At 34.3% G+C, this 22,674-nt stretch overlaps 1 protein-coding gene across 1 annotated transcript in view; it reads left to right on the forward strand.

Moving 5' to 3' along the window:
- The window catches only part of LOC110688736 (sucrose transport protein SUC4-like), a 34,551-nt gene extending 12,204 nt beyond the window's left edge, over positions 1-22,347 (forward strand). The window contains exons 2-5 of the mRNA XM_021865497.1: positions 2,753-3,495; positions 5,184-5,247; positions 5,327-5,370; positions 21,931-22,347. Of these exons, the coding sequence (XP_021721189.1) occupies positions 2,753-3,495; positions 5,184-5,247; positions 5,327-5,370; positions 21,931-22,098 (1,019 nt within the window). The 3' untranslated portion in view covers positions 22,099-22,347. The remainder of the gene's footprint in view (positions 1-2,752; positions 3,496-5,183; positions 5,248-5,326; positions 5,371-21,930) is intronic.
- The last annotated feature ends 327 nt before the right edge of the window (positions 22,348-22,674 follow it).

Raw genomic sequence — 22,674 nt, forward strand, 5'->3', positions numbered from 1 at the left:
CAAGATTATTATTATTATCTTTCAAAAATATTATTATTATTATTATTATAAGTATTATTATTACCAATTAAAAAATCCGTAATTACACTCCCTGTCATCATTGATCCTGTTTGGCAAAAGCAGCGGTAGCGAATAGCTTTCAGCGGTCGAGTAGCCGGTAGCTGTTAAGGTAGCAACTAGCGAGTAGCAGTCAATTAGTAGTGGTAGAGGCTAGTTGTCAAATTAGCAGTTGATAGTATAAGTTTGGTAAAAGTAGCGGTTGCAATACTAAAATATATCAAAATTCATATAAATATTGTTTAAAAAGTAATAAAAGTTTGCTAAACGCTACCCGCTACTTCTAAACGCTACTATTTTTAACGTTTGACAAAAGGTACCTAAATGCTACCTTTAGCTACCTCGCCAAACACTCTCACATTTTTTCTAGGTGTGATAAGTTCAAATAAGTCCAGTTCATGTTTAATAAGTTCTAATAAGGGTTACCCAAGTACAAATTAAGACTAAAATAAGTTTTGATATGATAAGGTCTAGTAAGTTCATATAAGTCAGATGAATAGAACACACCCTTATAGACTTAATTATTGTATATTATAGATTATTTAATGTTTAGTTTGATAAATCATATGATTCATAATATACTAATTAATACTACCTTCGTTTTTTATTAGTCGACACGTTTTGACTTTAGCACTATTCACACACCTCCTTTTGACCATGTTTTGTGATTTATATGTAAGGAAAAATATAGTCAAGTGAGATCTTGTTAGATTTGTCACAATGTATATTTTCATAATATCAACTTTTTATAATGTTTGCATATCAATAATTAAAGATATTAATGATTTAATTTGTGCATTGGCAAACGTGACTAAAGAAACGCGTCAACTAAAAAGAAATGGAGGAAGTATTACTTTATGCTTGTTGGAAATATGTTATATTGATAAAATTGAAGTTATTGGTTAAAAGTGCGGAGTACAACTGTGCATTATCCTAGAATTATAGGCGTTGTACATCGTACGGTTATATACTCACTACATACATGTACAATAATTTATGCTTAAATAAAAAGAATGTACATAGTAACAATTCAATATGTATAATGTCAAGTTTTTAATATACAAATTGAATTAGTAATAAAGTAATTCTAACAACTCTAACAAATATCTTATACAAATCTATACATCTATATATTAATATTAAAACTCATCTATATATTATTATTAAAACTCATGGGATTAACATGCTAACGCCTTGTGTACCCTTATTATTATTTGGTGCCACATGTGCGCCATGTGTCATTCTATGTGTAACACCCATCTCTCACCGCATTGAAATGCAATAACGTGTAATTAATTTAAAAAATCTTCATTAGTATAACTTTAATTCTCTATATTAATGATTTATTTACTTCAAAAACTATTCATATGTATAACCTTCATATTTATATTTGACATTTTTAATATAAATATTAATGAAAAATAATAGTTTAAATTATTATATTTTCACTTACTCAATTATAATTGTTCAACATGAATCTTTTTTATTAATTTTGATAAAATTTATAAATTTACGTTATATCGGGGCATCGCCCGAGCCAATAACTAGTTGAATTAATAATAAACTAAACTAATAGTACAGAACTCATAGCCTCGTAAGATTGTACAATTGATTAAGAGTTGTAAACTTGTAATAACCTTAAAAAAAATGACATTCTTTTTTGTATATATCACCATATGTAACTATTACTCGTCAACATATCACTAGCTCGGTCTCACGTATACAGGTATGATAAGTCTTCGATAATTATTCAATCTCAATTTCCTCAAAGATAAAAATTACACATAACTTGATCAAATGAGAAAACTAAAACTTCGTGTTTCATAATTAATAATCATATTGACCTAATAATATGGTAAAAACTCAATAATATCTCTAGTTTAAAAATAACCTTATTTGGATATGAAACTCGACCAAAATCCAGCCAAACACAAAAATGAATTGAATCGAAATTGACCATTTAATGAATTAACGGATAAACCTTATCTTAATCAAACCGAACTTGACCGAACCGAAATCATCCGAATCGAAATCATTCGACCCGAAGTTATCCGCTTAAACCCGTTTTAAACCCGATCTAAATTTATCCGAACCGAAAGTGAACCGATCTTGAGTTGACCCGACCCATATCCGACCCGGACTTGATAGACCATGACCCGAATTTGACCCGTCCGACTCGATCCGAGTTAAAAGGATAATTTGATCCGAACATATCCGACCCGACCCAAACTCCATCCGGTTGAACAGACCCGACCCAAACTTCATCCGGCTATCCGAATTGACACCTGTACTGATGGGTACTGAATTCTAAAAACCGGAATTGGAACTAGTGATGATCGGGTTCCAGTTTTGAGATTTGAAATTTGTACTACCAGGGCTTGTTCCGATTCTATATCCGGTGGGTCCTCACCGGTTCCTGATATGGAATTGTGTACCCATTATTAATGCGAAAATTGGTAGAGTATAAAATTTAGAGAACTGTTTATTTAAGTTTAATGTTTTTGGTTTTTCTTCTGTTCACTAAATTTATATTGTGGCTGCCTTCTATATAGGATAATTAAGTGGCTGTAGGATTTGTAATTTGTTTATCGAAAGTTTTGATTGTTTACTTTTCTACTGATCTACTAGCTGTAGATGTCATCATAACTATGTATAGACGCTAATATATATCTTGTATTATTGTTTCTTGTATTAGGAAAGGATCATAGAAGAAACAGAGTGGCAAATGCATACTACTCTTTGTTTATGGCTATTGGCAATGTCCTTGGGTTTGCTACAGGCTCATACACTAGTTGGTTCACTATTTTTCCATTCACACTAACTTATGCTTGCAGTGAAAGTTGTGCCAATCTCAAGTCAGCTTTCCTCATTGATATTATTTTTATTGTAATAACGACATATATAAGTATCACAGCTGCCCATGAAGTTCCATTGATAGTCAGGAGTGAAGGTACCAACGTGGCTGAAGGATCTCAGCCGTCTAGCCATGAACAAGAGGCCTTCTTTTGGGAGCTATTTGGAACTTTCAGATATCTTCCTGGATCAGTTTGGTTGATCCTTTCAGTTACCGCGCTGACTTGGGTTGGGTGGTTTCCCTTCCTTCTCTTTGACACTGACTGGATGGGTCGTGAGGTTTATGGTGGTGATCCAGATGAAGGTAAACTTTATCATCAAGGAGTTAGTACAGGTGCTCTTGGCCTAATGTTGCAGTCAGTCATTCTGGGTATAACTTCAGTATTGATGGAAAAGCTCTGCAGGAAGTTGGGTTCTGGAATTTTATGGGGTGTATCAAACATTGTTATGTCCTTGTGCTTTGTTGCGATGCTTGTTATAGCATTTGTAGTGAGCAAAGTAGATTCCATTGGTTCTTCAGGTCCCCCAAATGGTGCTGTTATTGCTGCAGTGATTGTTTTCACGATTCTGGGTATGCCATTGGCGGTAAGTTACTTTACAAGTGTATATTTGAGTTAGTGTGTGCACATTATGTTCAGAAAAAAATCATTATGACAATTTGTCAGCTGAGTAAGCTGGTTTATTCCTAACTATTGTATGAAAAAAATTAGGGTTTAATAGGAAGATTTTGGGAACCAGGAGAAATCAAGGGGTCCTGTTTGGGGGAAAATTATGGGCAGCTTTGCAGATAATTAATTAATTTGTCCTACACAGTTTAAGAACTTGGATTTTCTTGTTGGTGAACATATGCTTCTGTGGCATCAAATTGTAACAATTAGGGGGTGTTTGGTTTGGGGTCTTCAAGAAATGTTTAGGAAACACAGCCTCTGCTTTCCTTTTTTTGTTGTTAGTTAAGCTATTATACTTTTCCCCCTTATATAATGTTCACCCCTCTTCCCATAAACCATGTTTGACCGCTGCTTTGATCGCCTGCATCATACCTTTCTATTGCTTGAACCCACCTTCCCAAAGTACCACCCTATTGCTTACAACCCATCTCTAACCACCCTCTTAAGGCTAAAACCATCATATCCATTGCAAAAATACATCCACCCTAATACAACCCCAACCATCTTGAATACCTCCAATAGCCTTGAAATATATGCTAATCATCCTTGAAAATCATCCCATCCCACCCACTGCAATTACCACTCAACCAATTTAGATACAAATCCAACCACCTCGATTACCAATATTCCTCAAAATCTATCCAAACTAACTTATACACCATCTCACCCACCACAAAACTACAACCCCAACCACTGTAGACATCTACCTAGCCACCGGATCTAAGGCAAGAAAAGAGAGAAATTTTTCTTCGAACAAAGTATTTAAGGAGTTCTGGTGGAAAAGAGAGAAGGGTGACGCTAAGGAAGTGGTAGTGTAGATTGGAATGGTGGTGGTTGTTTATGGAAGGGTAGTAGTGGAAGACTTGGTGATTTGTTACAGTTTCCCTTATTTTATAAGAAACATGTGAAGCTTAGAGATTTTCCACTCCATTGTCCTTTTATTGGCAATTTTTATTATACAACTTGATATACCTTTGCTCATGTGCAAAATTTTCACTCATTTCGCTTAATTCTAAACTTGCTTTATGAGAAAGTTTGTAAGTAATGGGGAATGAAAGCAAAACCGGATTATTCATCTGTGGAAATGAGAAACATTGATTTGCTTATGAGGGCAAATGGGCAAAATCGGTTTGCTCATGTCGGCAAATGAGCAAAAACGATTTGCTTGGTTGGGCAAATTAGCAAAATTGGATTTGCTCATGTGGGTCATCTGGGCAAATGAGCAAATCATCTTGTGCAGAACTGGTGAAGATGATGTATCTCTTTCCTCGTCAAAAACGAAACACCCCCCTTAGGATGTTATACAAAGATTGCAAAAGAACATATAAGACGGAAAGGATCAAAGAATAAGATAAAGTAGGAAGGAAGAAAAGGTAGGTAAAAGGAGAATTGTTGGGGCTGGGCACTTTACCGTTGATATATATTTAGGCAAATTTTTATTTGCAACGACCTGACCGTGACAATGCTGTTGAACTAGTTTAGATTGATCTAAGCCAGTAACTCGATGTTATGTTTTCCTTTAGATTGCAGATCACTTATAGTATGATTGATTTGGCCCCAGAAGGATGTGCATTGATTGATGCAATTTTTACTTTTTGATTGCAGGTGACTTATAGTGTTCCATATGCTCTAATTTCCTCCAGGATTGAGTCTCTGGGGCTTGGCCAGGGTAAATATTGTAGGATATATTTTCTTCTATGAGTGTACATTGTACAATGACTTCATAGACTAATATTTCCCTTTTGCAGGATTATCAATGGGTGTACTAAATCTTGCAATAGTGATCCCTCAGGTCAGTTTCTATGCTTTATTCTTTTAGTAGTTGTATTTATTTGACTTCAGAGGCTATAGAAATCTCATTGTCAATTGTTATAAAAAAAAAAAAAAAAAAGTATATACGACATGATAATTTGAGCATACCATTTACTCTTAAATGTTTCACTTGACTTCCTTTGTGAGCCTCTCTATTGAGCTGGATGGCTTTTAAGTTTGAACTGTAGACATTATTAGTTTGTACTAGGTCCAGCTAGCAAGGGTCGAGGCTTACTCCTAACTTTGATTTAGTAATCTATAACCATCGTTGGACCTAGTGTTTGAATGGATAGTGCAACTGATCCAAGTCTTGGCAGGCTATTGCAATGGGCTTGACTAGATTCGACCTAGCTCAGTTGGCTTTTTATAATGTTTACCTAGCATTCTTTGGAAGAGTGTGGTATTAATAAAACATACGTAACTGTCATAAATTATTGGCAAAATTGATAATTTAAGTTGATCTCTATACCCACCACCATTTTTAGATCACACATTTTAATTTTATGTCCATAACACTCTTTTACTTTTGCATGGAATTCCTTGAAAAAAAGTATGAAGAAGTTATATGGCCTAATGTTTTGTTTAGATCCTTCATTTAAACTCCCTAGTCAACTTGTTGTCAATATATAATGGAAGAGTAATGACGTAACTGTCAATAACTAACTCTAATGTATCCAAGTCTTATGATGAAGGAATCTGATAGGCGGTAGCACACCAATCAAAAATAGAAAAACCTAAACTCATCCTCCTAACTATGTAGTAGGGGGAAAGTAAGGTCGAATGGTCGATCCTACGGAGAAGGTGAGCTGCTATGAATTATGTATTGTGATTAGCTAGTTAATAAAAATAGGATTGAAATTATAAAGTAAGAAAATCAAATAATAAAACCATCTATAATTATCACCACTTGCATAATTAATACAAGACAAGTTTTTATCCCAATAATAAAGTACATGTCTCTTTTTGCCATTGTAGTTGCAATTATTATGAAATGAATATAAAAGGAAAGTGTTGCGATTATTGTTAGAATATGCTTGTAGTAATCTAGAAAAATCTAGAATTATGTTGTATGAAAATATTTTATAGAGAAATATCTTGAAACATAAGAAAATCTAGAAAAATCTAGGTAGAAAGTACTTAAGAAATATTTAGAGACATTATCCTAAAATAATATAGATTAGTGTTACACTAGTTAGATGTAGAGAGTTTTAAGTTAGGCTATAAATAGATGGCAATGTGTGATGTTAGAGCATGTAAGAAAAAGCATTACCAAATCAATAAAAAGTCTACATTTTGTATACTTTGCACTCCTCTTTGCAAACTACTACTCCAAATCACCATAAGCCCACCAACATTTCCATAATTTCTAACATTTGGTATCCGACCCACAAAATCCCAAAGCCTCCAAATATAAATTACAATGGTTAGTAATGACCAAACATTTCCAATTCCAATTTTGAAGGGAGAAAACTATGATTTTTGGAAAATTAAAATGAAGACAATGCTAAGATCTCATGGATTGTGGAGTTTTGTCGATAATGGATATACGGAGTACGAAGATGAAAGTAGCCTATCTCAAGCACAAAGAAAACAACTTGAGGAGGAAAGGAAGTAGGATGCCAAGGCATTATATTTCATACATAATGCGGTGAATGACACAATTTTTCCAAGGATATTGAGGGCTGACACGGCAAAGGAGGCATGGGAGATCTTATAGCAAGAGTTCCAAGGAGATAGCAGGGTGAGAAGTATCAAACTTCAATCTTTAAGAAGAGATTTTAAAAATTTAAGAATGAAAGAAGATGAATTAATTAAGGCCAAATTGGCTGCGACACCCCAAAATATGGCTTAGGTGCACTGAGCACCTAGATATGCGTAGTAACCAAAACACCATCAAATATGGTGATAGGTGCGACGCGTGCCTTAAATGAATAAATCCGGGCACTTATTTCATTGGAGGAGGTGAATCTATGCGTGCAAAGTGGATGGAAGATTACATAACTGTTCTATAGAGTAAAGATTCATCTCTTCCCGCTGAAATAAGTTGCTGAAAATTTTCATTTATGTCATGTGCTGCTCCCAACACCCTAGTTGGTGGTGTTTTGGCTACTACGCAAAGTTGAAGCTATACTTCATAGTGTTACGGCCAATTTTTCCATAAATTAAAGATTATCTTTACAAAATTATAGAAATTGTTAATCAAATGAAATCATATGGAGAAGATATTTCAGGTGAATTTTTTTTTGCCAATAATACATTTTGCTTTTGTTTTTCATGTGCATTAGGACTTCTCCATATTTTCTTTTTGTTGCCACTAACCTTGTGCTCACCATCAAGGTTTTGATGGATTGGATTTTTTTAATTGCTGAGTAGAACTTAACCCTCTTCATTATCCCCGCTTGTTTGTTTATTTAAAGCTTTTTGGCTAGGAAAAATTGTGCCTTATTCCATCCATTAATAGTTGTTATGAGAGGACAAAACTTTGGTCGTACCCTATGTGTAATATTCCTCAAGTCCATGTATTGGTTTTAGGAATATATTTTTCTAAGTTTGTTATTTGTGTTTAGAAGATAGCTCATTGGGGAAAAATTAGGTTATTTGGCTAAATTAGCTTATTGACAACTAAATAAGCTAATTTGGAATGTTTGGTGGAAAGCTGATATAAAGAGCTTATTCCACTGAATAAGCTCTTTTTCATAAAGCTCCTTTTAGAACCTTTTTTATTAGCTTATTCAATATCTGAAGTTGAAATTACACTTACACCTCTATTTAATCTAAAACCCTATCTCAACAGGCCGACAAACACATCAGGTTCGTGTTCGGGTCATTCGGTTCCTAACTTGAACCGAACCTGATTTTTCGGGTTTAGATCAACCCGAATTTAACCAGTATTGACCTTTTTTTTTTTTTTTTCTATTGCAGATTTTGCATTGTTAATTCGTATTAGAATATTTAATATGGTAAATATATAGATGTACATGTGAGAAATTCAAGGAAAGAATATGATGAGAGCAATATAAGGAGGATAATAGGGATGTTTACCTTTGTTTAGTTATTGTTAATTACAGGAAATAATATTCGCGATTGTTAGAGAAACAATGTGAACCACTGTTTAATTAGCTTTGTATTCATTATAAATGTAGAATCATAATGCAGAAATATAATTCAATCATTTTATTTCACGTTAAAAGTTTATTAGCATTAAGAAAGTTTATTTTCTTATATTTATTATTTCCTTGATAGTGGTTATTTTTCTATCCCAAAATATTATTTATCTTTGTGAGGTATCAATTTCATATTATCTAGTAGAAGCAACATTTTCGCTGCTAGAGCTCTAACAATTGTCAATATCTTAAGTGGTAAAATTTTTTATTTTGGAATTAATTGTAATGGCATCTACTAGTGGAACGGTTAAAGTTGGGAAATATGAAACCGAAAAATTCAATGGTAAAAACGATATTTTCCTATTGGAGGATGCAAATGAAAAATTTGCTTGTATCAGAAAAGTTGCATAAGGCATTGGCGGGAAAAGAACACAAACTCGGGGACATGAAGGATGAGGATTGAAAAGAGTTTGATCTTGATGCACGAGCGGTTATAATCTTATACCGTGGGACGTTGCATTCTTCGAAAATGAAGAAGCAATAGCCGCTGGCGTGTGGACAAAGTTAAAGACTAATTTCATGACAAAATCTCTAACAAATAGGATCTACTTAAAATCCAAATTATATACATGCAAGATGGAAGAAGACACCTCAATCCGGGAGTATATCAATAAGTTTGATAGGATAATATCCGAAGGATATTGATGTGAAGGTGGATGAGGAAGACCAAGCACTTATGTTATTGCTTTCATTAGTGAAATCCTATGAAAATCTGGTTTTAACATTGATGCTGGTGGGTGATACTCTAACCAAGGATGAGTCTAGAACATCGCTTTTAGCGGATGACCTTTGAAAGGTTGCTACAAGCGGAATGACGTCTAGTAATGTAAGAGAACACAACGAACAAGCTCAGGGATTGTTTGCAAATAGAGTAAGGACTAATGAAAGAGCGCGAGACAAGGGAGGAAAGTTTAGATATAAAACTAGACTTCTTTCGGAAAGGCCGTGTTTCAAATGCGGTGAGTGATAATTTTAAAGCTAATTGCCCATATAAGAAGGTAATATTCAAGAAGAACAACAACGACAACTCAAGAGGAAAAAAACATGAAATAATCCTATGTGCATGTGTCTTTGGAGTGTAAGATTCTAAATTTGTAATTAGATAGTAGCTTTATCAAAAGCTATGATGCCTAATGATGGTGATGTTGGAATGACTACAAATATTCTAGGTGGTGGAGATAGTGTGAAAATATGTGGACATAATTAGTTCCTAAAATAATTATGTTTAATTTAAGAAGGATTAATTTAAGAGGAGAGAAAATGATGGCATGCAGAATGGTAGGATGAAAGTAAATGTTTAAGCAAATGTTTCGTTGTTTTCTTTAGTAATAAATCTATTTTAAGTATGTAAGACCTTATAAATTGTTTAGGTTGTAATGCAATTAAAAATTCAATCATTTTTATTCACATAAAAGATTATTAGAATTCAGAAAATTTATTTTCTTTTTTCTTATATTTATTATTTCGTTCATAGTGGTTATTTATTTATCCCAAAATATTATTTATCTTTGTGAGGTATCGGTTTCATATTATCTAGTAGAAGCCACATTTCCGCATATTATAATGGCATCTACTAGTGGAACAATTATCACAAAATCTTAAGTGGTAATTTTTTTTTTTTTGAAATTAATTATAATGGCATCTACTAGTGGAACGGTTAAAGTTGGGAAATATGAAATCGTAAAATTCAATGGTAAAAACAATTTTTCATACAATTTTTCCTATTAGAGGATGCAAATTAAACATTTGCTTGTATCACAAAAGCTGCATAAGGCATTGGTGGGAAAAGAACAAAAACTCCAAGACATAAAGGATGAGGATTGGGAAGAGTTAGATCTTGAAGCACGAACGACTATAATCTTATTCCTTGAGAGGGACGTTGCATTCTTGGTAAATGAAGAAGCAACGGCCGATGGCGTGTGGACAAAGTTAGAGGCTAATTTCATGACAAAAACTCTAACAAATAGGATCTATTTAAAATCCAAATTGTATACTTGCAAGATTATATTAATAAGTTTGAAAGGATTATATTAGACTTCAAGGATATTGATGTGAAAGTGGATGAGGAAGACCAAGCACTCATGTTATTGCTTTTTTTTACTGAAATCCTATGAAATCTGGTTCAAACATTGATGCTTGTGGGTGATACTCTAACCATGGATGAGACTAGAACATCGCTTTTAGTGGATGACCTTCGAAAGGTTGCTACAAGGGAAATGATGTCTAGTAATGGAAGAGGACACAACAAACAAGCTCAGGGAGTTTCAGGAAGGACTAATTTAAGAAGGCGAGACTAGGGAGGAAAGTTTAGATCAAAATCTAGACCTCTTGCGAAAAGACCATATTTCAAATGTGGCGAGTTTGGTCATTTTAAAGCTAATTGCCCAAAGAGGGTAATATTCAAGAAGAACAACATTGACGACGAAAACAACATGAAAAATAATAAGCTAGTTTTGTCTCAATGATGAAGAGATTATTGTTACTCAGTTTCAGAACAATGTAATGAGATGTCCGATAAATGGATGCTTGATTCAGGTTCATCACACCATATATGCCCAAACAGGAAGTGGTTTACAACTTACAAGAGTTTGGATGGTGGTACTGTTTTTATGGGAAACGATCATGCTTGTAAGAGTGTCGTACTATCCGAGTCAAAATGTATGGTGGAACAATAGTATCCTTGAAAGATGTGAGGCATATACCAGATTTGTAGAGGAACATTATTTCTCTCGGGTTATTAAAGAAAAAAGGTTAAAAAATAGTCTTGGAGAATGGAATTTTAAAAGTTGTTCGTGGTTCCTTGGTAGTGATGAAAGGAATTCGTCACGACAATCTTTATCCTCTTTTAGGGAATATTAGCAGGTTGAATTGGTGGAAGTAAAGACCAAACATAATGCACGAGGATATGGCACATGCGCCTTGGGCATATGTCGGAAAATGGTCTATCGTTGCTTAGTGGACAAGGTTTGTTGAAGAACATGAAGAAGCCACAAATGGAATTTTGTGAGCATTGTGTGTATGAAAAAGCACACAGGGTGGTTCAAGGTATTTTGTTACATTTGTTGATGATCATTCTATATATGGTTGGATTTATTTTCTTAACCATAAGAATGAGGTATTTAACATTTTTAAGCGGTGGAGAGCAATGGTAAAGAACAGAATAGGTCGAAAGCTAAAAACTATACGGTCTGATAATGGTACCGAATACACAGAAAGAGCTTTCAAAGAGTTTTGTGATCACGAAGGCATTGTGAGACACTGGGTTGCTACAACTTGTTATATAGTAAATCGATCCCCACATTCTTATTTAGATGGTGACATGCCTTATAGGGAACATGCAGATTACATGAGACTTAGAGTCTTTGGGTACACGACTTATTATCATGTTAAGGATAATAAACTTGATGAAAGAGCAAAGAAAGCAATCTTTTTGGGGTATCCAAAAGAGGTTCAAGGCTATCGTCTTTGGAGTGTTGAAGATTCTAAATTTGTAATTAGCCGGGATGTGACCTTTGATGAAAGATCTATAGTTACGGTGCCTGATGATGGTGACGTTGGAGTGACCACAAATACTCAAGTGTTGGAGATAGAAACTAGAAACCAACAAGATTCTAAGGGGGAGAATGATTTGGATCATGAGGAGATTTAGGAGGAAAATGCACATGTACTATAACAACACCAGCAGGATTCTTTGGTATCCATCAAGCCAAAGAGGAATTATAAATTAGTTTAGAAGTTTGGATCACACAAACCTATGAGGCATTACGGGTACAGTCACGCAGGTAAACTTGGTAGAATATAAACTCTCGATGAGCCACTCACAAGCTGTGAAAGACAAGGATAGTGAGACTGTGAGAGTTAGTTGGTTGTTATGGAAGAAGAGATGCAATCTCTTCATAATAACAAGACATGAGAGGTAGTCCTATTGCACGTAGGAAAGACTGTTATAGGTTGTAAGTGGGTGTATAAAGAAAAGAGGATCCTTCCAAGCCGTAGCAATGATTTTGGGGGCTCTGTTCTAAATCGAAAAAGGGGCCCTTAATAATGTGAAAATAATACAATTTTTTTAATCTATAATTTAGGCAATGCACAATTTTCCTATATATACAATGCAAAAAGAAAATGCTTTCATATAACACTGATATGTTCAATTGGGCGGATTGCTCGATATCGTTGATTCTCAATCTTTGTTCAGAAGTATACGGCCAATTTCGACCTTTAAAAAGAAAAAAAAAAATTAGATACAAAGTGTTAAAATCAAATTGTGTTAAAATAAAAAATTAAAAATTACTTCAATTGACATTATCAAAAAAAGAAAAATTAATAAAAAAAAAATGAAAAATTGATTATAACATTATCAAACCAGAAACAATTATATTCTATCAAACAATCATCAACCAACATTCTCCCTCCTATTATTTAAATGATGTGCAAATAATACATTAATACCGATTACCGAACAAGTGATAAGATCAAATAAAAATGAAGATATTACACATTTTAATGTATAGGAAGATTGAATGATTTGATGAGCCAACGTCATATTTTCATACTTAAATAATTAATTGCTTAAAAACCAGAAAAAATAATAATAAAAAAAAAAAATTACCTTAAATCGATTCGATGAACAACCGAACAAAGAACTGAAATTAATTGCTTCAATTATTATTGCTTCAAGCCTTCAATTGCTTTAATTCATTCCCCTCAAAAAGAAAAAAATTTTGATTCAAGCTTTCAATTCGTTTTTCATTTTGTATAATTGTATCAATTGAGAATAGATGAAGATGATTGAATGGAAGATAACCCATATATATATACGGGAAATTGATAACAATAATCATGGAAGATTGAAATTGATTTCTCATTGCCATTTTATGGAACAAAAAAAGTTTGAATTTGACTGATTTTTTATTTTTTATTATTTTTTTTTTCTGTTGAAAATCTTTAAATGGAAAAATATGCAATACAATTTTCCATAGAATTGATTGATGTAATTATGGAGGAGTTTGTAAAATTGGAGAAATATAGAGGAAAAAATTAGCGTGATATATTCGTGATTATATTACTACTGCTTGCTTTCCTGCTTTGGCTTTAAGAACAAGAGAATTTATTTTTATTTTTTTGAAAAAAATTGGGGCCCTAGAAGCACATGCTGTTCTACGGGCCTGCTTCCAAGTTAAATAAAATAAAGTATAAGGCTAGGTTAGTGGCCAAGGGATTTGCACATAAAAAAGGTGTTAATTACAGTGAGATTTACTCTTCGGTGGTAAACATATTTTTATTCGGGTGCTGTTGAGTCTTGAAACTCAAGGAGATCTTGAGCTAGATCAAAACCTTCTTACACAGTAACTTGGATGAGGAAATTTATATGTATCAACCCGAAGGATTAAAGGTTAAGAGAATCAGGTACATCACTTGAGGAAATCACTTCATGGATTAAAGCAACCTCCTCGACAGTGATACAAGTGATTTGATTCTTTTATGGTAAAACAAGGATTTTTCGGAAATAGTTACGATTGTTGTGTTTATATTCGCAAACTTTGTGGAGGTGATTATATTTATCACCTATTGTATGTAGACGACATGCTTATTGCTTCAGAATGAAAGGTTGAAATAGATAGGTGAAAAACTCAACTCGGCGAAAAGTTCGAGACTAAAGACTAGGGTGCTGCAAATAAAATACTAGGTATGGAGATTAGAAGAGAGAGATCAAGTCGAAAATTGTTTGTAAGTCAAAAAGACTATATTGAGCGGGTTATTGAAAGGTTTGGAATGAAAGGTGCTAAGTCAATGGTAACTCTATTGGCTCCATATTTTAGGCTTTGTGGTAAACAATCTCCCACTACAATGGAAGATAAGGTATACATGGATAATGTACCTTATGCTAGTGCAATTGGCAGCATGGTGTGTACACGTCTAGTCATTCAAGTCGTAAGTGTTGTTAGTAGGTTCATGGGGAACCCGGTAATACACACTAGGAAGCAGTGAAATGGATTTTACGGTATCTAAAAGGTATCATTGACACAAGTTTATGCTTTATTGGAGATACATGTCAAATAAGTGGCTTTGTTTACTAGGATTATGCTGGAGATTTAGATAGAAGATGATCTACTACTGGTTATGTGTTTAAAATACATGGTGCTCCAGTTAGGTAGTTAGTTGGCGATCAATGTTACAAGCTACAATGGCTCTATCTACGACAGAAGCCGAGTATATGGCGTAAGGAAGCATTGTGGTTGGGGTTAAAGCGTGGTAGTGTGAATCTAAACTGTGACAGTCAAAGTGCTATCCACTTGGCTAAGAATCAGGTTCATCATGCTCGTACCAAACATATAGATGTAAGGTATCATTTTGTACGGGATGTCATAAAGAAAGGAAGTATTTCTATTGTGAAAGTGCTTACAAATGAGAACCCTGTAGACATGTTAACGAAAGTTGTGTCAAGAAGCAAGTTCCAATATTGTTTGGAATTGCTTAACATTGTCCCATGGTAGGTTACATGGAGAAATAAATGGAACTACGATTGGTTTGATCCCCATCAGTCATTGTGAAAATGGTGCAACCGGATACATATTATGCAATTAGTTCGCCCAAAAATTTGAATGTTTTTCAAATTATGAATGAGGTGGAGAATTGTGGGAATATATGTGGACTTAATTAGTTCCTAAATTAATTATGTCTAATTTAAGCGGGATAAATTTAAGAGGAGAGAAAATGATGGCATGCATAATGGTAGGATGAAAATAAATGTTTAAGCAAATGTTTCGTTGTTTTCTTTAGTAATAGAATCTATTTAGAGCATGTCTTATAAATTGTATAGGTTGTAATGCAGTTAAAATCTCAATCATTTTTATTCACATCAAAGTTTATTAGAATTAAGAAACTTTATTTTTTTGTATTTATTATTTCTTCATAGTGGTTATTTGTTTATCCCAAAATATTATTTATCTTTGTGAGGTATCGGTTTCATATTATCTAGTAGAAGCCATATTTCCGCTGCGAGAGCTTTAAGAAATAGAATCTAGAAATCAACAAGATTCATCTAGATCAACAGGAAAATGCACATGTATTACAACAACAACACTAGGGATTCTTTGGCATCCACTAAGCCAAAGAGGAATTATAAACTATTTGAGAAGTTTGTAAACTTGGTAGAATATGCACTCTCGGTGGAAGATGATGAGATCACCTTCAAACAAACTATCAAAGACAAGGATAGCGAGAGTTGGTTGATTGCTATGGAAGAAGTGATGCAATCTCTTCATAAAAGACTACTATAGGTTGTAAGTGAGTTTATAAAAGAAAAGAGGATCCTTCGAAGTTAGATAAAATAAGGTTTAAGGCTAGTACAAACGTGACTCGGGTCGCTTGTGGTTGCGAACCAGATCGTGAAATTGACGTCCCGATTGCTTTTGTGTTTTTAGGGTTAAAGGTTGTTGACGGCTCAAAGCTCGATGTTGAAGCTTCAAAAATGGTGGAGTAGAGAGAGTAGAGAGAAATCAAAACATTGGATAATACTTTTTTTTTATTAATAAATTAGGTAAAAATTAGGAGAGAAAAGACAGAAAATTAAATGGCTTAAATTAAATATAGGCAATTGGGCCCCACACTCTATTAGTTTTCTTTTTATTTTTATGATACCCACCTAGGGGTGAAAGTTCGGTTTTCGGTTTGGTTTATTGCCCAAACCGAACCACAATATTTCGGTTTTTAGATTTTGCAAACCACACCGCACCACTTTAACTTTGAAACCGAACCAAACCAAACCACCTAAATTTCGGTTTTCTTAGAAAAACCAAACTGCACCGAATTTCCCTAGCAAGCATCATAAACATAAAATATAACCACACCAAACATAAACCGAACCAAACAAAACCATACTGAACCAAAACCCACAACGAACCAACCCACCTTATTTCACCACCCTTTATCCCTTTTACCCAAACCCTAACCCTAGATCAACCCAAAACTCAATCAAAATAAGTAGTGTCCGTGTTTAAGAAATTAAGAGGCGAGACTCGTAAGAGTACTAAACGAGTCTGACATGTGAATTTAGAATTGGAACCAACGAGTCTTGAGTCGTAATGAAGTAACAATAGCAACAATAAAGAACATTCTGTATCATAAAGTAAATCCGCAATAATCTATTTGTTCAATCACACTTACCACCACCGCAATTCCACCAAAAATCTCGAATTTGGGTTTCATAAGTCAAATTCGACCATGAAAACTCTAGATCTAGTGTTTTCATGGTCGAATTTGACATGAAAAATCTTTAGTTGATGCCCTTGATGGAGTTCGAAAAACCTCGAAATCTTCGCCGATGGTGATGCAAGCTGGTGGGGAAAAGAGGAGATGAGAGTGAAAGTGGAGAAGATATCACATGGGAAAGAGAAAGGACCTAAATTACTCTGGTTGGTTTCTTCATTTGAGAAGACAGAAGACTGTTAGACAGGAGAGGTGATAGGCGCAAATAGGTTTTTTTTTCTTTATATACTTAGGTTAAAATCTGTTAGGCTAGGGTATTTTTTGGGTTTGGGCCTAAATTTCGGTTTGGTTCAGTTTTTCACTTTCTCAAACCGAAACCGAACACCGAAATATTTATTTTTTTTTAAAATCGAAACCGAACCACTTTCGAAAAAAAACCAAACCATATTAGTTATTCGGTTTGGTTTTCCATACGGTTTTAAACCGAGTTTCATTCACCCCTATACCCACCCTTTTTACTTACCCTTTATGGTTTTTAAAAGATATCAGATACAATTGACCCAAAGGCAAGGTAGTATTTTTTTATTTTTTTTTTATATATATATATATATATATATATATATATATCACCAAAGGGAAGCATTGCGTGTATTATTTTTCGTACCATGTTTCGAATCGTACCTTGTACCTTGTAACATTGATTTTGGGTTCAAAGATTTCACACACACAACATGCTCCCTTAGGCTTTTTGGTTTTTGTTGTTATGAGCGAAATTTCCTTTGGACTTGTTGTTTCCCTTAGAATTTATTCCTTTTTTTAGACACATTCAAAGAAAATTTAATAAGATTAGCTTTAGACGAATTAAGAGACAAATTTTCAAACTTATCCTTATGGTGTTTACCCTCTCCATTCTCATATGGCTAATGAGCTTTTGAGTTGTCATATCCTTCTTGTGCTTCAAAGGGTTGCGGTAGTCAGTCAAAGATGGAGGAAATTTCTCAAGAGAACATTAGCTTGAAAGGTCTCACACATATTCATGCCTTCACCAAGAATTTCGGTCACCAAGTTTTCATAGTCATGAACTTGACCCATGATTGGCTTATCATCATCCATCTTGAAATTGATTCATTTACCCATCACGTACTTCTTACCCGCATCATCCGAACCATGTTTCTTCTCTAAAGAATCCCAAATGGCCTTGACTTGAAGTTGACAAACAAGTTAAACAAGGTGGTGTTCATATGGTTTGAGAAGATGACCACGAACTAGCTTGTTGTCCTTTTCATTCTTCTTCAAAGCTTTTGTCACGATTGCCGCAATGGCGACCATAGCGGTAGCGGTTTCTTCTTTTGCTTTCTTGAGTAACTTAATGATGTCTTCATATAGCACATAATTTATTTTAATTTGCTTCAAGAAAATTAGTAACTTTTGTGACCACCTCTTATAGTTGTTACCACCAGGAGGCTTCGCGAATATAATTGTGCACACCTGTTCACACCGCACCAAAATTGTTATAATCTAACTTTTACATGAAATATTTAACGGAGGAGGGATGATCAAGAGTTGTGAAATCCAAAAGACAAAGCCTTGATCAGAGATTAAGGTGAGCTAAGAACCTCTTAAAACGTCTCATTACTCGGGAGTTAAGGGGAGGTTACAAAAAAGAAGAGGAAGAGAAAGAGACGGAGCTCCAACTGGACGACGGAACATCGTGAGAAACATTTACACTTGCGTCCGGTTATCAACATATAAGCAATATAAGAGATATTTGAGCCCTGGCTGTAAAAAAAAAAAAAAAAAAAGAGTAACTTAGAGTAACACTTATACGAGGCACTAGAAGCCTATTTTAGGCCGTAAAGAGATTTCTTCAGTACACACACATGATCCGCAGAAACGCAAGGTTTGATGCGTATAAATTCTAACATTAGGATAGCCATGTAAGAAAGCATTCTTGACATCAATAGATAGATTAAGATTTAGAAAGAGCAATGCTAAAAACAGTGCGAATAGTAGCCGGAAATGTCTTGTCACAATCGATACCTCGCTGTTGAGTTTTTCCATCACCTACAAGACGGGCTTAATGCCTTCAAACGAACCATCAAAGTTTCGTTTATGATGAAAAATCCACGCAGACCAATGACGTCAACATGCGGAGGCCTTGGTACCAAATCTCATGTATTATTATCAATGAGAGCATTAAATTCATCTAACATAGCACTTTTCCAATCTAGGTTACGAATAGTACTAATAGGATCCTTGGGTATAGAAGATATGTTAGGGAAAGTCATAGTGTTTAAGCTGTGAAAGTATTTTTAGTTAGGCTTGTATATGCTATTTTAAGCTCGAGTAATCATATGGTGGGATTGGAGTGTGGTATCCATTGCGATTGTAGTGGTCGGGAGTTTATAGATCTTATGGTGGAAGGGGGATAGGGTGGGCAATACTCCTAGTTCGCAAGATAGGGGAAGGGCTACGTGGATCTCGACGGTGTGACAACATCGGTGTTATGGGATTGAGAGGGAGATAGTGGGCCAAAATGATTGGGAGGCCCACCAGACGATCCGAAAGGGGAGATAGGATCAGTGGGATGTTGAAGAAATTGGGTTTGAGTGCTTTTGAATTATTTAAAATGACTAATATTGGATTTTCATCCAAATATTAGTCATTGATTTGAGGTCTGTGAAGTTTAGAAAAAGGAACTTATTTGCAATAAATTTCACATGGCGGCAAATAATAATTTTACCACTTGACATATCGTAGTTCTTAGAACCACGATTGTTAGGGTTTGTGAGTGCATAGTGGAAGCAAATTAATGATGTGGAGATTGATAAATATATATATATAAAAAAAAAGTCACGAACGACGAGCATCCAAAATAATCCACATATGAAAATAGGAGAGTACAATAACCCTTGAATGGATAAGTAGTATAAGAAACGCTCTAGAAGCTCTTAAAGGAGTATTACAAAATAAGAATAGTGGGTTAGGGAGATTGTGTGTAGGTAGAAACTCCGATCATGATATATATCTTAGAGAGAGTCAATTGTCGGTAAATTCTCTCTAAGCATAGAGGGACACTCATAAAGTGTAGTATCGGAGTATTGGAGGATATGTAGGTGGATACATTGCTCCCAAATGATGTCCAACACCTCATATTTATAGGTGATGTATGGAGGTGGAAGAAGTGGGTGGAATTTTCTACACACAAGCTCTTTAAATTCTCCACAGAAGTCTTGAGCCTTCATGAGCATTCATTACTTCTAGATTATTCCACCATTCTCCATCAATTTCTCAATATTTTTTGAGTTTTTTTAGAAACCTTGAGATATAATAAATTGGGTTATGGAATTTAGGCCACACCAATCCAACAACGATGGTTAGAAGCAGGACCAAGATAGACACATGGAGTAGACCTTTCTTGCAATTTGTGGATAGAAGTGGAGGTAAAGTGAGGAAAACATAGACAATCAAAGATGGGTAAATATGAGAATATAGGGTCACGCTTATATAAGAATTTGAGTGGGAGATTTGAATCCTAGTACTTTGGTTAAGATAATATTTAGAAGATATGTGGCCACTAGAGCGTGATGCCAAAATGAGAGTGGCATGGAGGCGTGATATTTCCTGATTATGGTAACGACTGAAGGAAAAGATATGTTTTCTTCAAAATTTAATTTTCTGAAATTGTTTTTCCTTTTCTATACTTATGTTCTTGAAAATGTTTTCATATCATATCAAATAAGTAGTATGATCATAGAACTTGTAGCCCTTACACCTTTCAAGGCGAGGGAGCCCCAATTAATCTCCGAGATTAACACTCCAAGTTAATCTCCTCTCACAATTTTATGCATTTATTTTCGTGCCAACTTACTATTTCACTTTTATTATTTTAAAAATAAAAGTAAAACAATATATTGTGAGAGGAGATTAACTTTTCATGTCAATCTCAGAGATTAACTTGAATTCTCTCATCCATAAAGAAATTGTTGTTTGTTTTTTTTATCCAAGGAAGTAGTAGTAGCGGAGATTTAACAATTATTAAAAAAAATAGTGAAGGTGTAAGGAAGAGAGGGTTAGGAAGAGTGAAAAAAGTTGGTGCGGGTCCCACCTTTCTTTCTTCAGACATGCGTTCACATGCAAACGGGACAGAAAAAGAGTGGGGATCACTACCATTGAGAGTGTATATTGTTCATTTGTACCATTGAATCTCAAAGTGGAATTTTTGCAAGTACTCCCTCCGTTTTTAAATACTTGTTCCATTTTCCTTTTCCGGCCGTTTTTAAATACTTGCTCCATTTCCTTATTTGGAAAGCTTTTACAATATTTAATCAATTTCTTTCACCAAGTGGACCCAACAATATTAATTCCATATTCTCTCTCCTTCAATTCTCTCCACTACTTTTGGGTTTTTACAATTTTTTATTCTTCCACCAACCTCACTACCTTTATATTTTATTACTTTATCCAATTTCTCCTAAAACTCCGCGCATGAAAAAATGGAGCAAGTATTTAAAAACGGAGGGAGTACCATTGAGCGTGTATTTTGTATCACTGAAACTCTAGTGGTATTATTTGACAGCTCAATGAGACATCTCTAAAATTGTAGTGAAATGACCTTTAAATTCTATGAGTCGTACCAAAAGCAGCTCACGACGAGCCGTTTGAAATGCCTCCTTTTTTTAGTCCTTGGGCTTTGCTTGAGTTGAACAACTTCAAATGTGTAATGCCCTTACAGTGTGTGCTCCATATTCATACAGGATTTTAGAACTATCCTTGTTTACTCTATTGTCAATAGAGGTTGTAGTTTTGATTGCCTTGTTGGTTGATGCAGTAAAAAAAAATACAAAACATACTTTGTATATGAAATGCTGTGTTGATGCATGTGTATAATTTTTTGGACCATTTTTTTATTTTAGTTTATTTTTTTTATCTTTTTTTTTAACTCTTAGAGATTCTTATTGCTGCTGCTGACATTTTAGATTTTGTTTACTCCATTGGCTAATTACAACAGGAGATATTGCTCTATTACAAAATAGAAATCATGTAGCTCTTGTAAAAAAATCATGAGAATTTTGTTATTTATTTATTTATTTATTTATTTCCTTGAGAATCCATGATAAACAAAGAATGCACAAACTGTCTTAATAAACGCTCTGGTGAATATGCAGGTGATTGTATCCTTGGGAAGTGGGCCATGGGATCAACTATTCGGTGGTGGAAACTCACCATCCATAGCTGTAGCAGGAGTTGCTGCCTTTGCAAGTGGACTCATGGCAATTTTGATTCTGCCTCGATCTAGAACCGAGAAAACCAGAGTTCGAGTGATGCATGTATGAGGTATTTCTGTGGTTTGATTTTGTATAGCTATTCATGCATAAAGCATAGATGGCAACCTGTGAATCATGAGATTTGTACATAGTGATACCTCCATTTATTTAATAAAATGAGTTTGTTCCACTCAAAACTGGTTCATCTCTTACCAGTTACCACTACAATTTCTGGTTGGGTTTACATTATTTAATGTGTTTTGTGTCTATAAAGAATCAAAAACAATTCTTTCTTATATGCAAGTATGATTAAATAGAGATATACAGAAATTTTGTTTTTCATACAGAAATTTACTGAAAGATTGCATATTATACTTTCACCTTGAGCACACACAAGTTCAAATTGGAATTATTAAAGTGTTTTAGCTAATAACTCAAAGAATTCATCATAAAATTCTGAAAACTATATAACTCATGTTAACAATACAGTTGTTGGTTGGATGAATATGATACACGAACTGATCTTATGCATGGAGCATCATACAAAAAAGTTTGGTGATGTTCTATTGCTTTTGTTTTAGGTAGTGTTAGGCTGTTAGCTACATGTATGAACTAGAAATTAGGATTCAGTACTCTGGATGTCAT

This window comes from Chenopodium quinoa, unplaced genomic scaffold (assembly GCF_001683475.1).
Source record: "Chenopodium quinoa cultivar QQ74 unplaced genomic scaffold, ASM168347v1, whole genome shotgun sequence".
Lineage (NCBI taxonomy): Eukaryota > Viridiplantae > Streptophyta > Magnoliopsida > Caryophyllales > Amaranthaceae > Chenopodium > Chenopodium quinoa.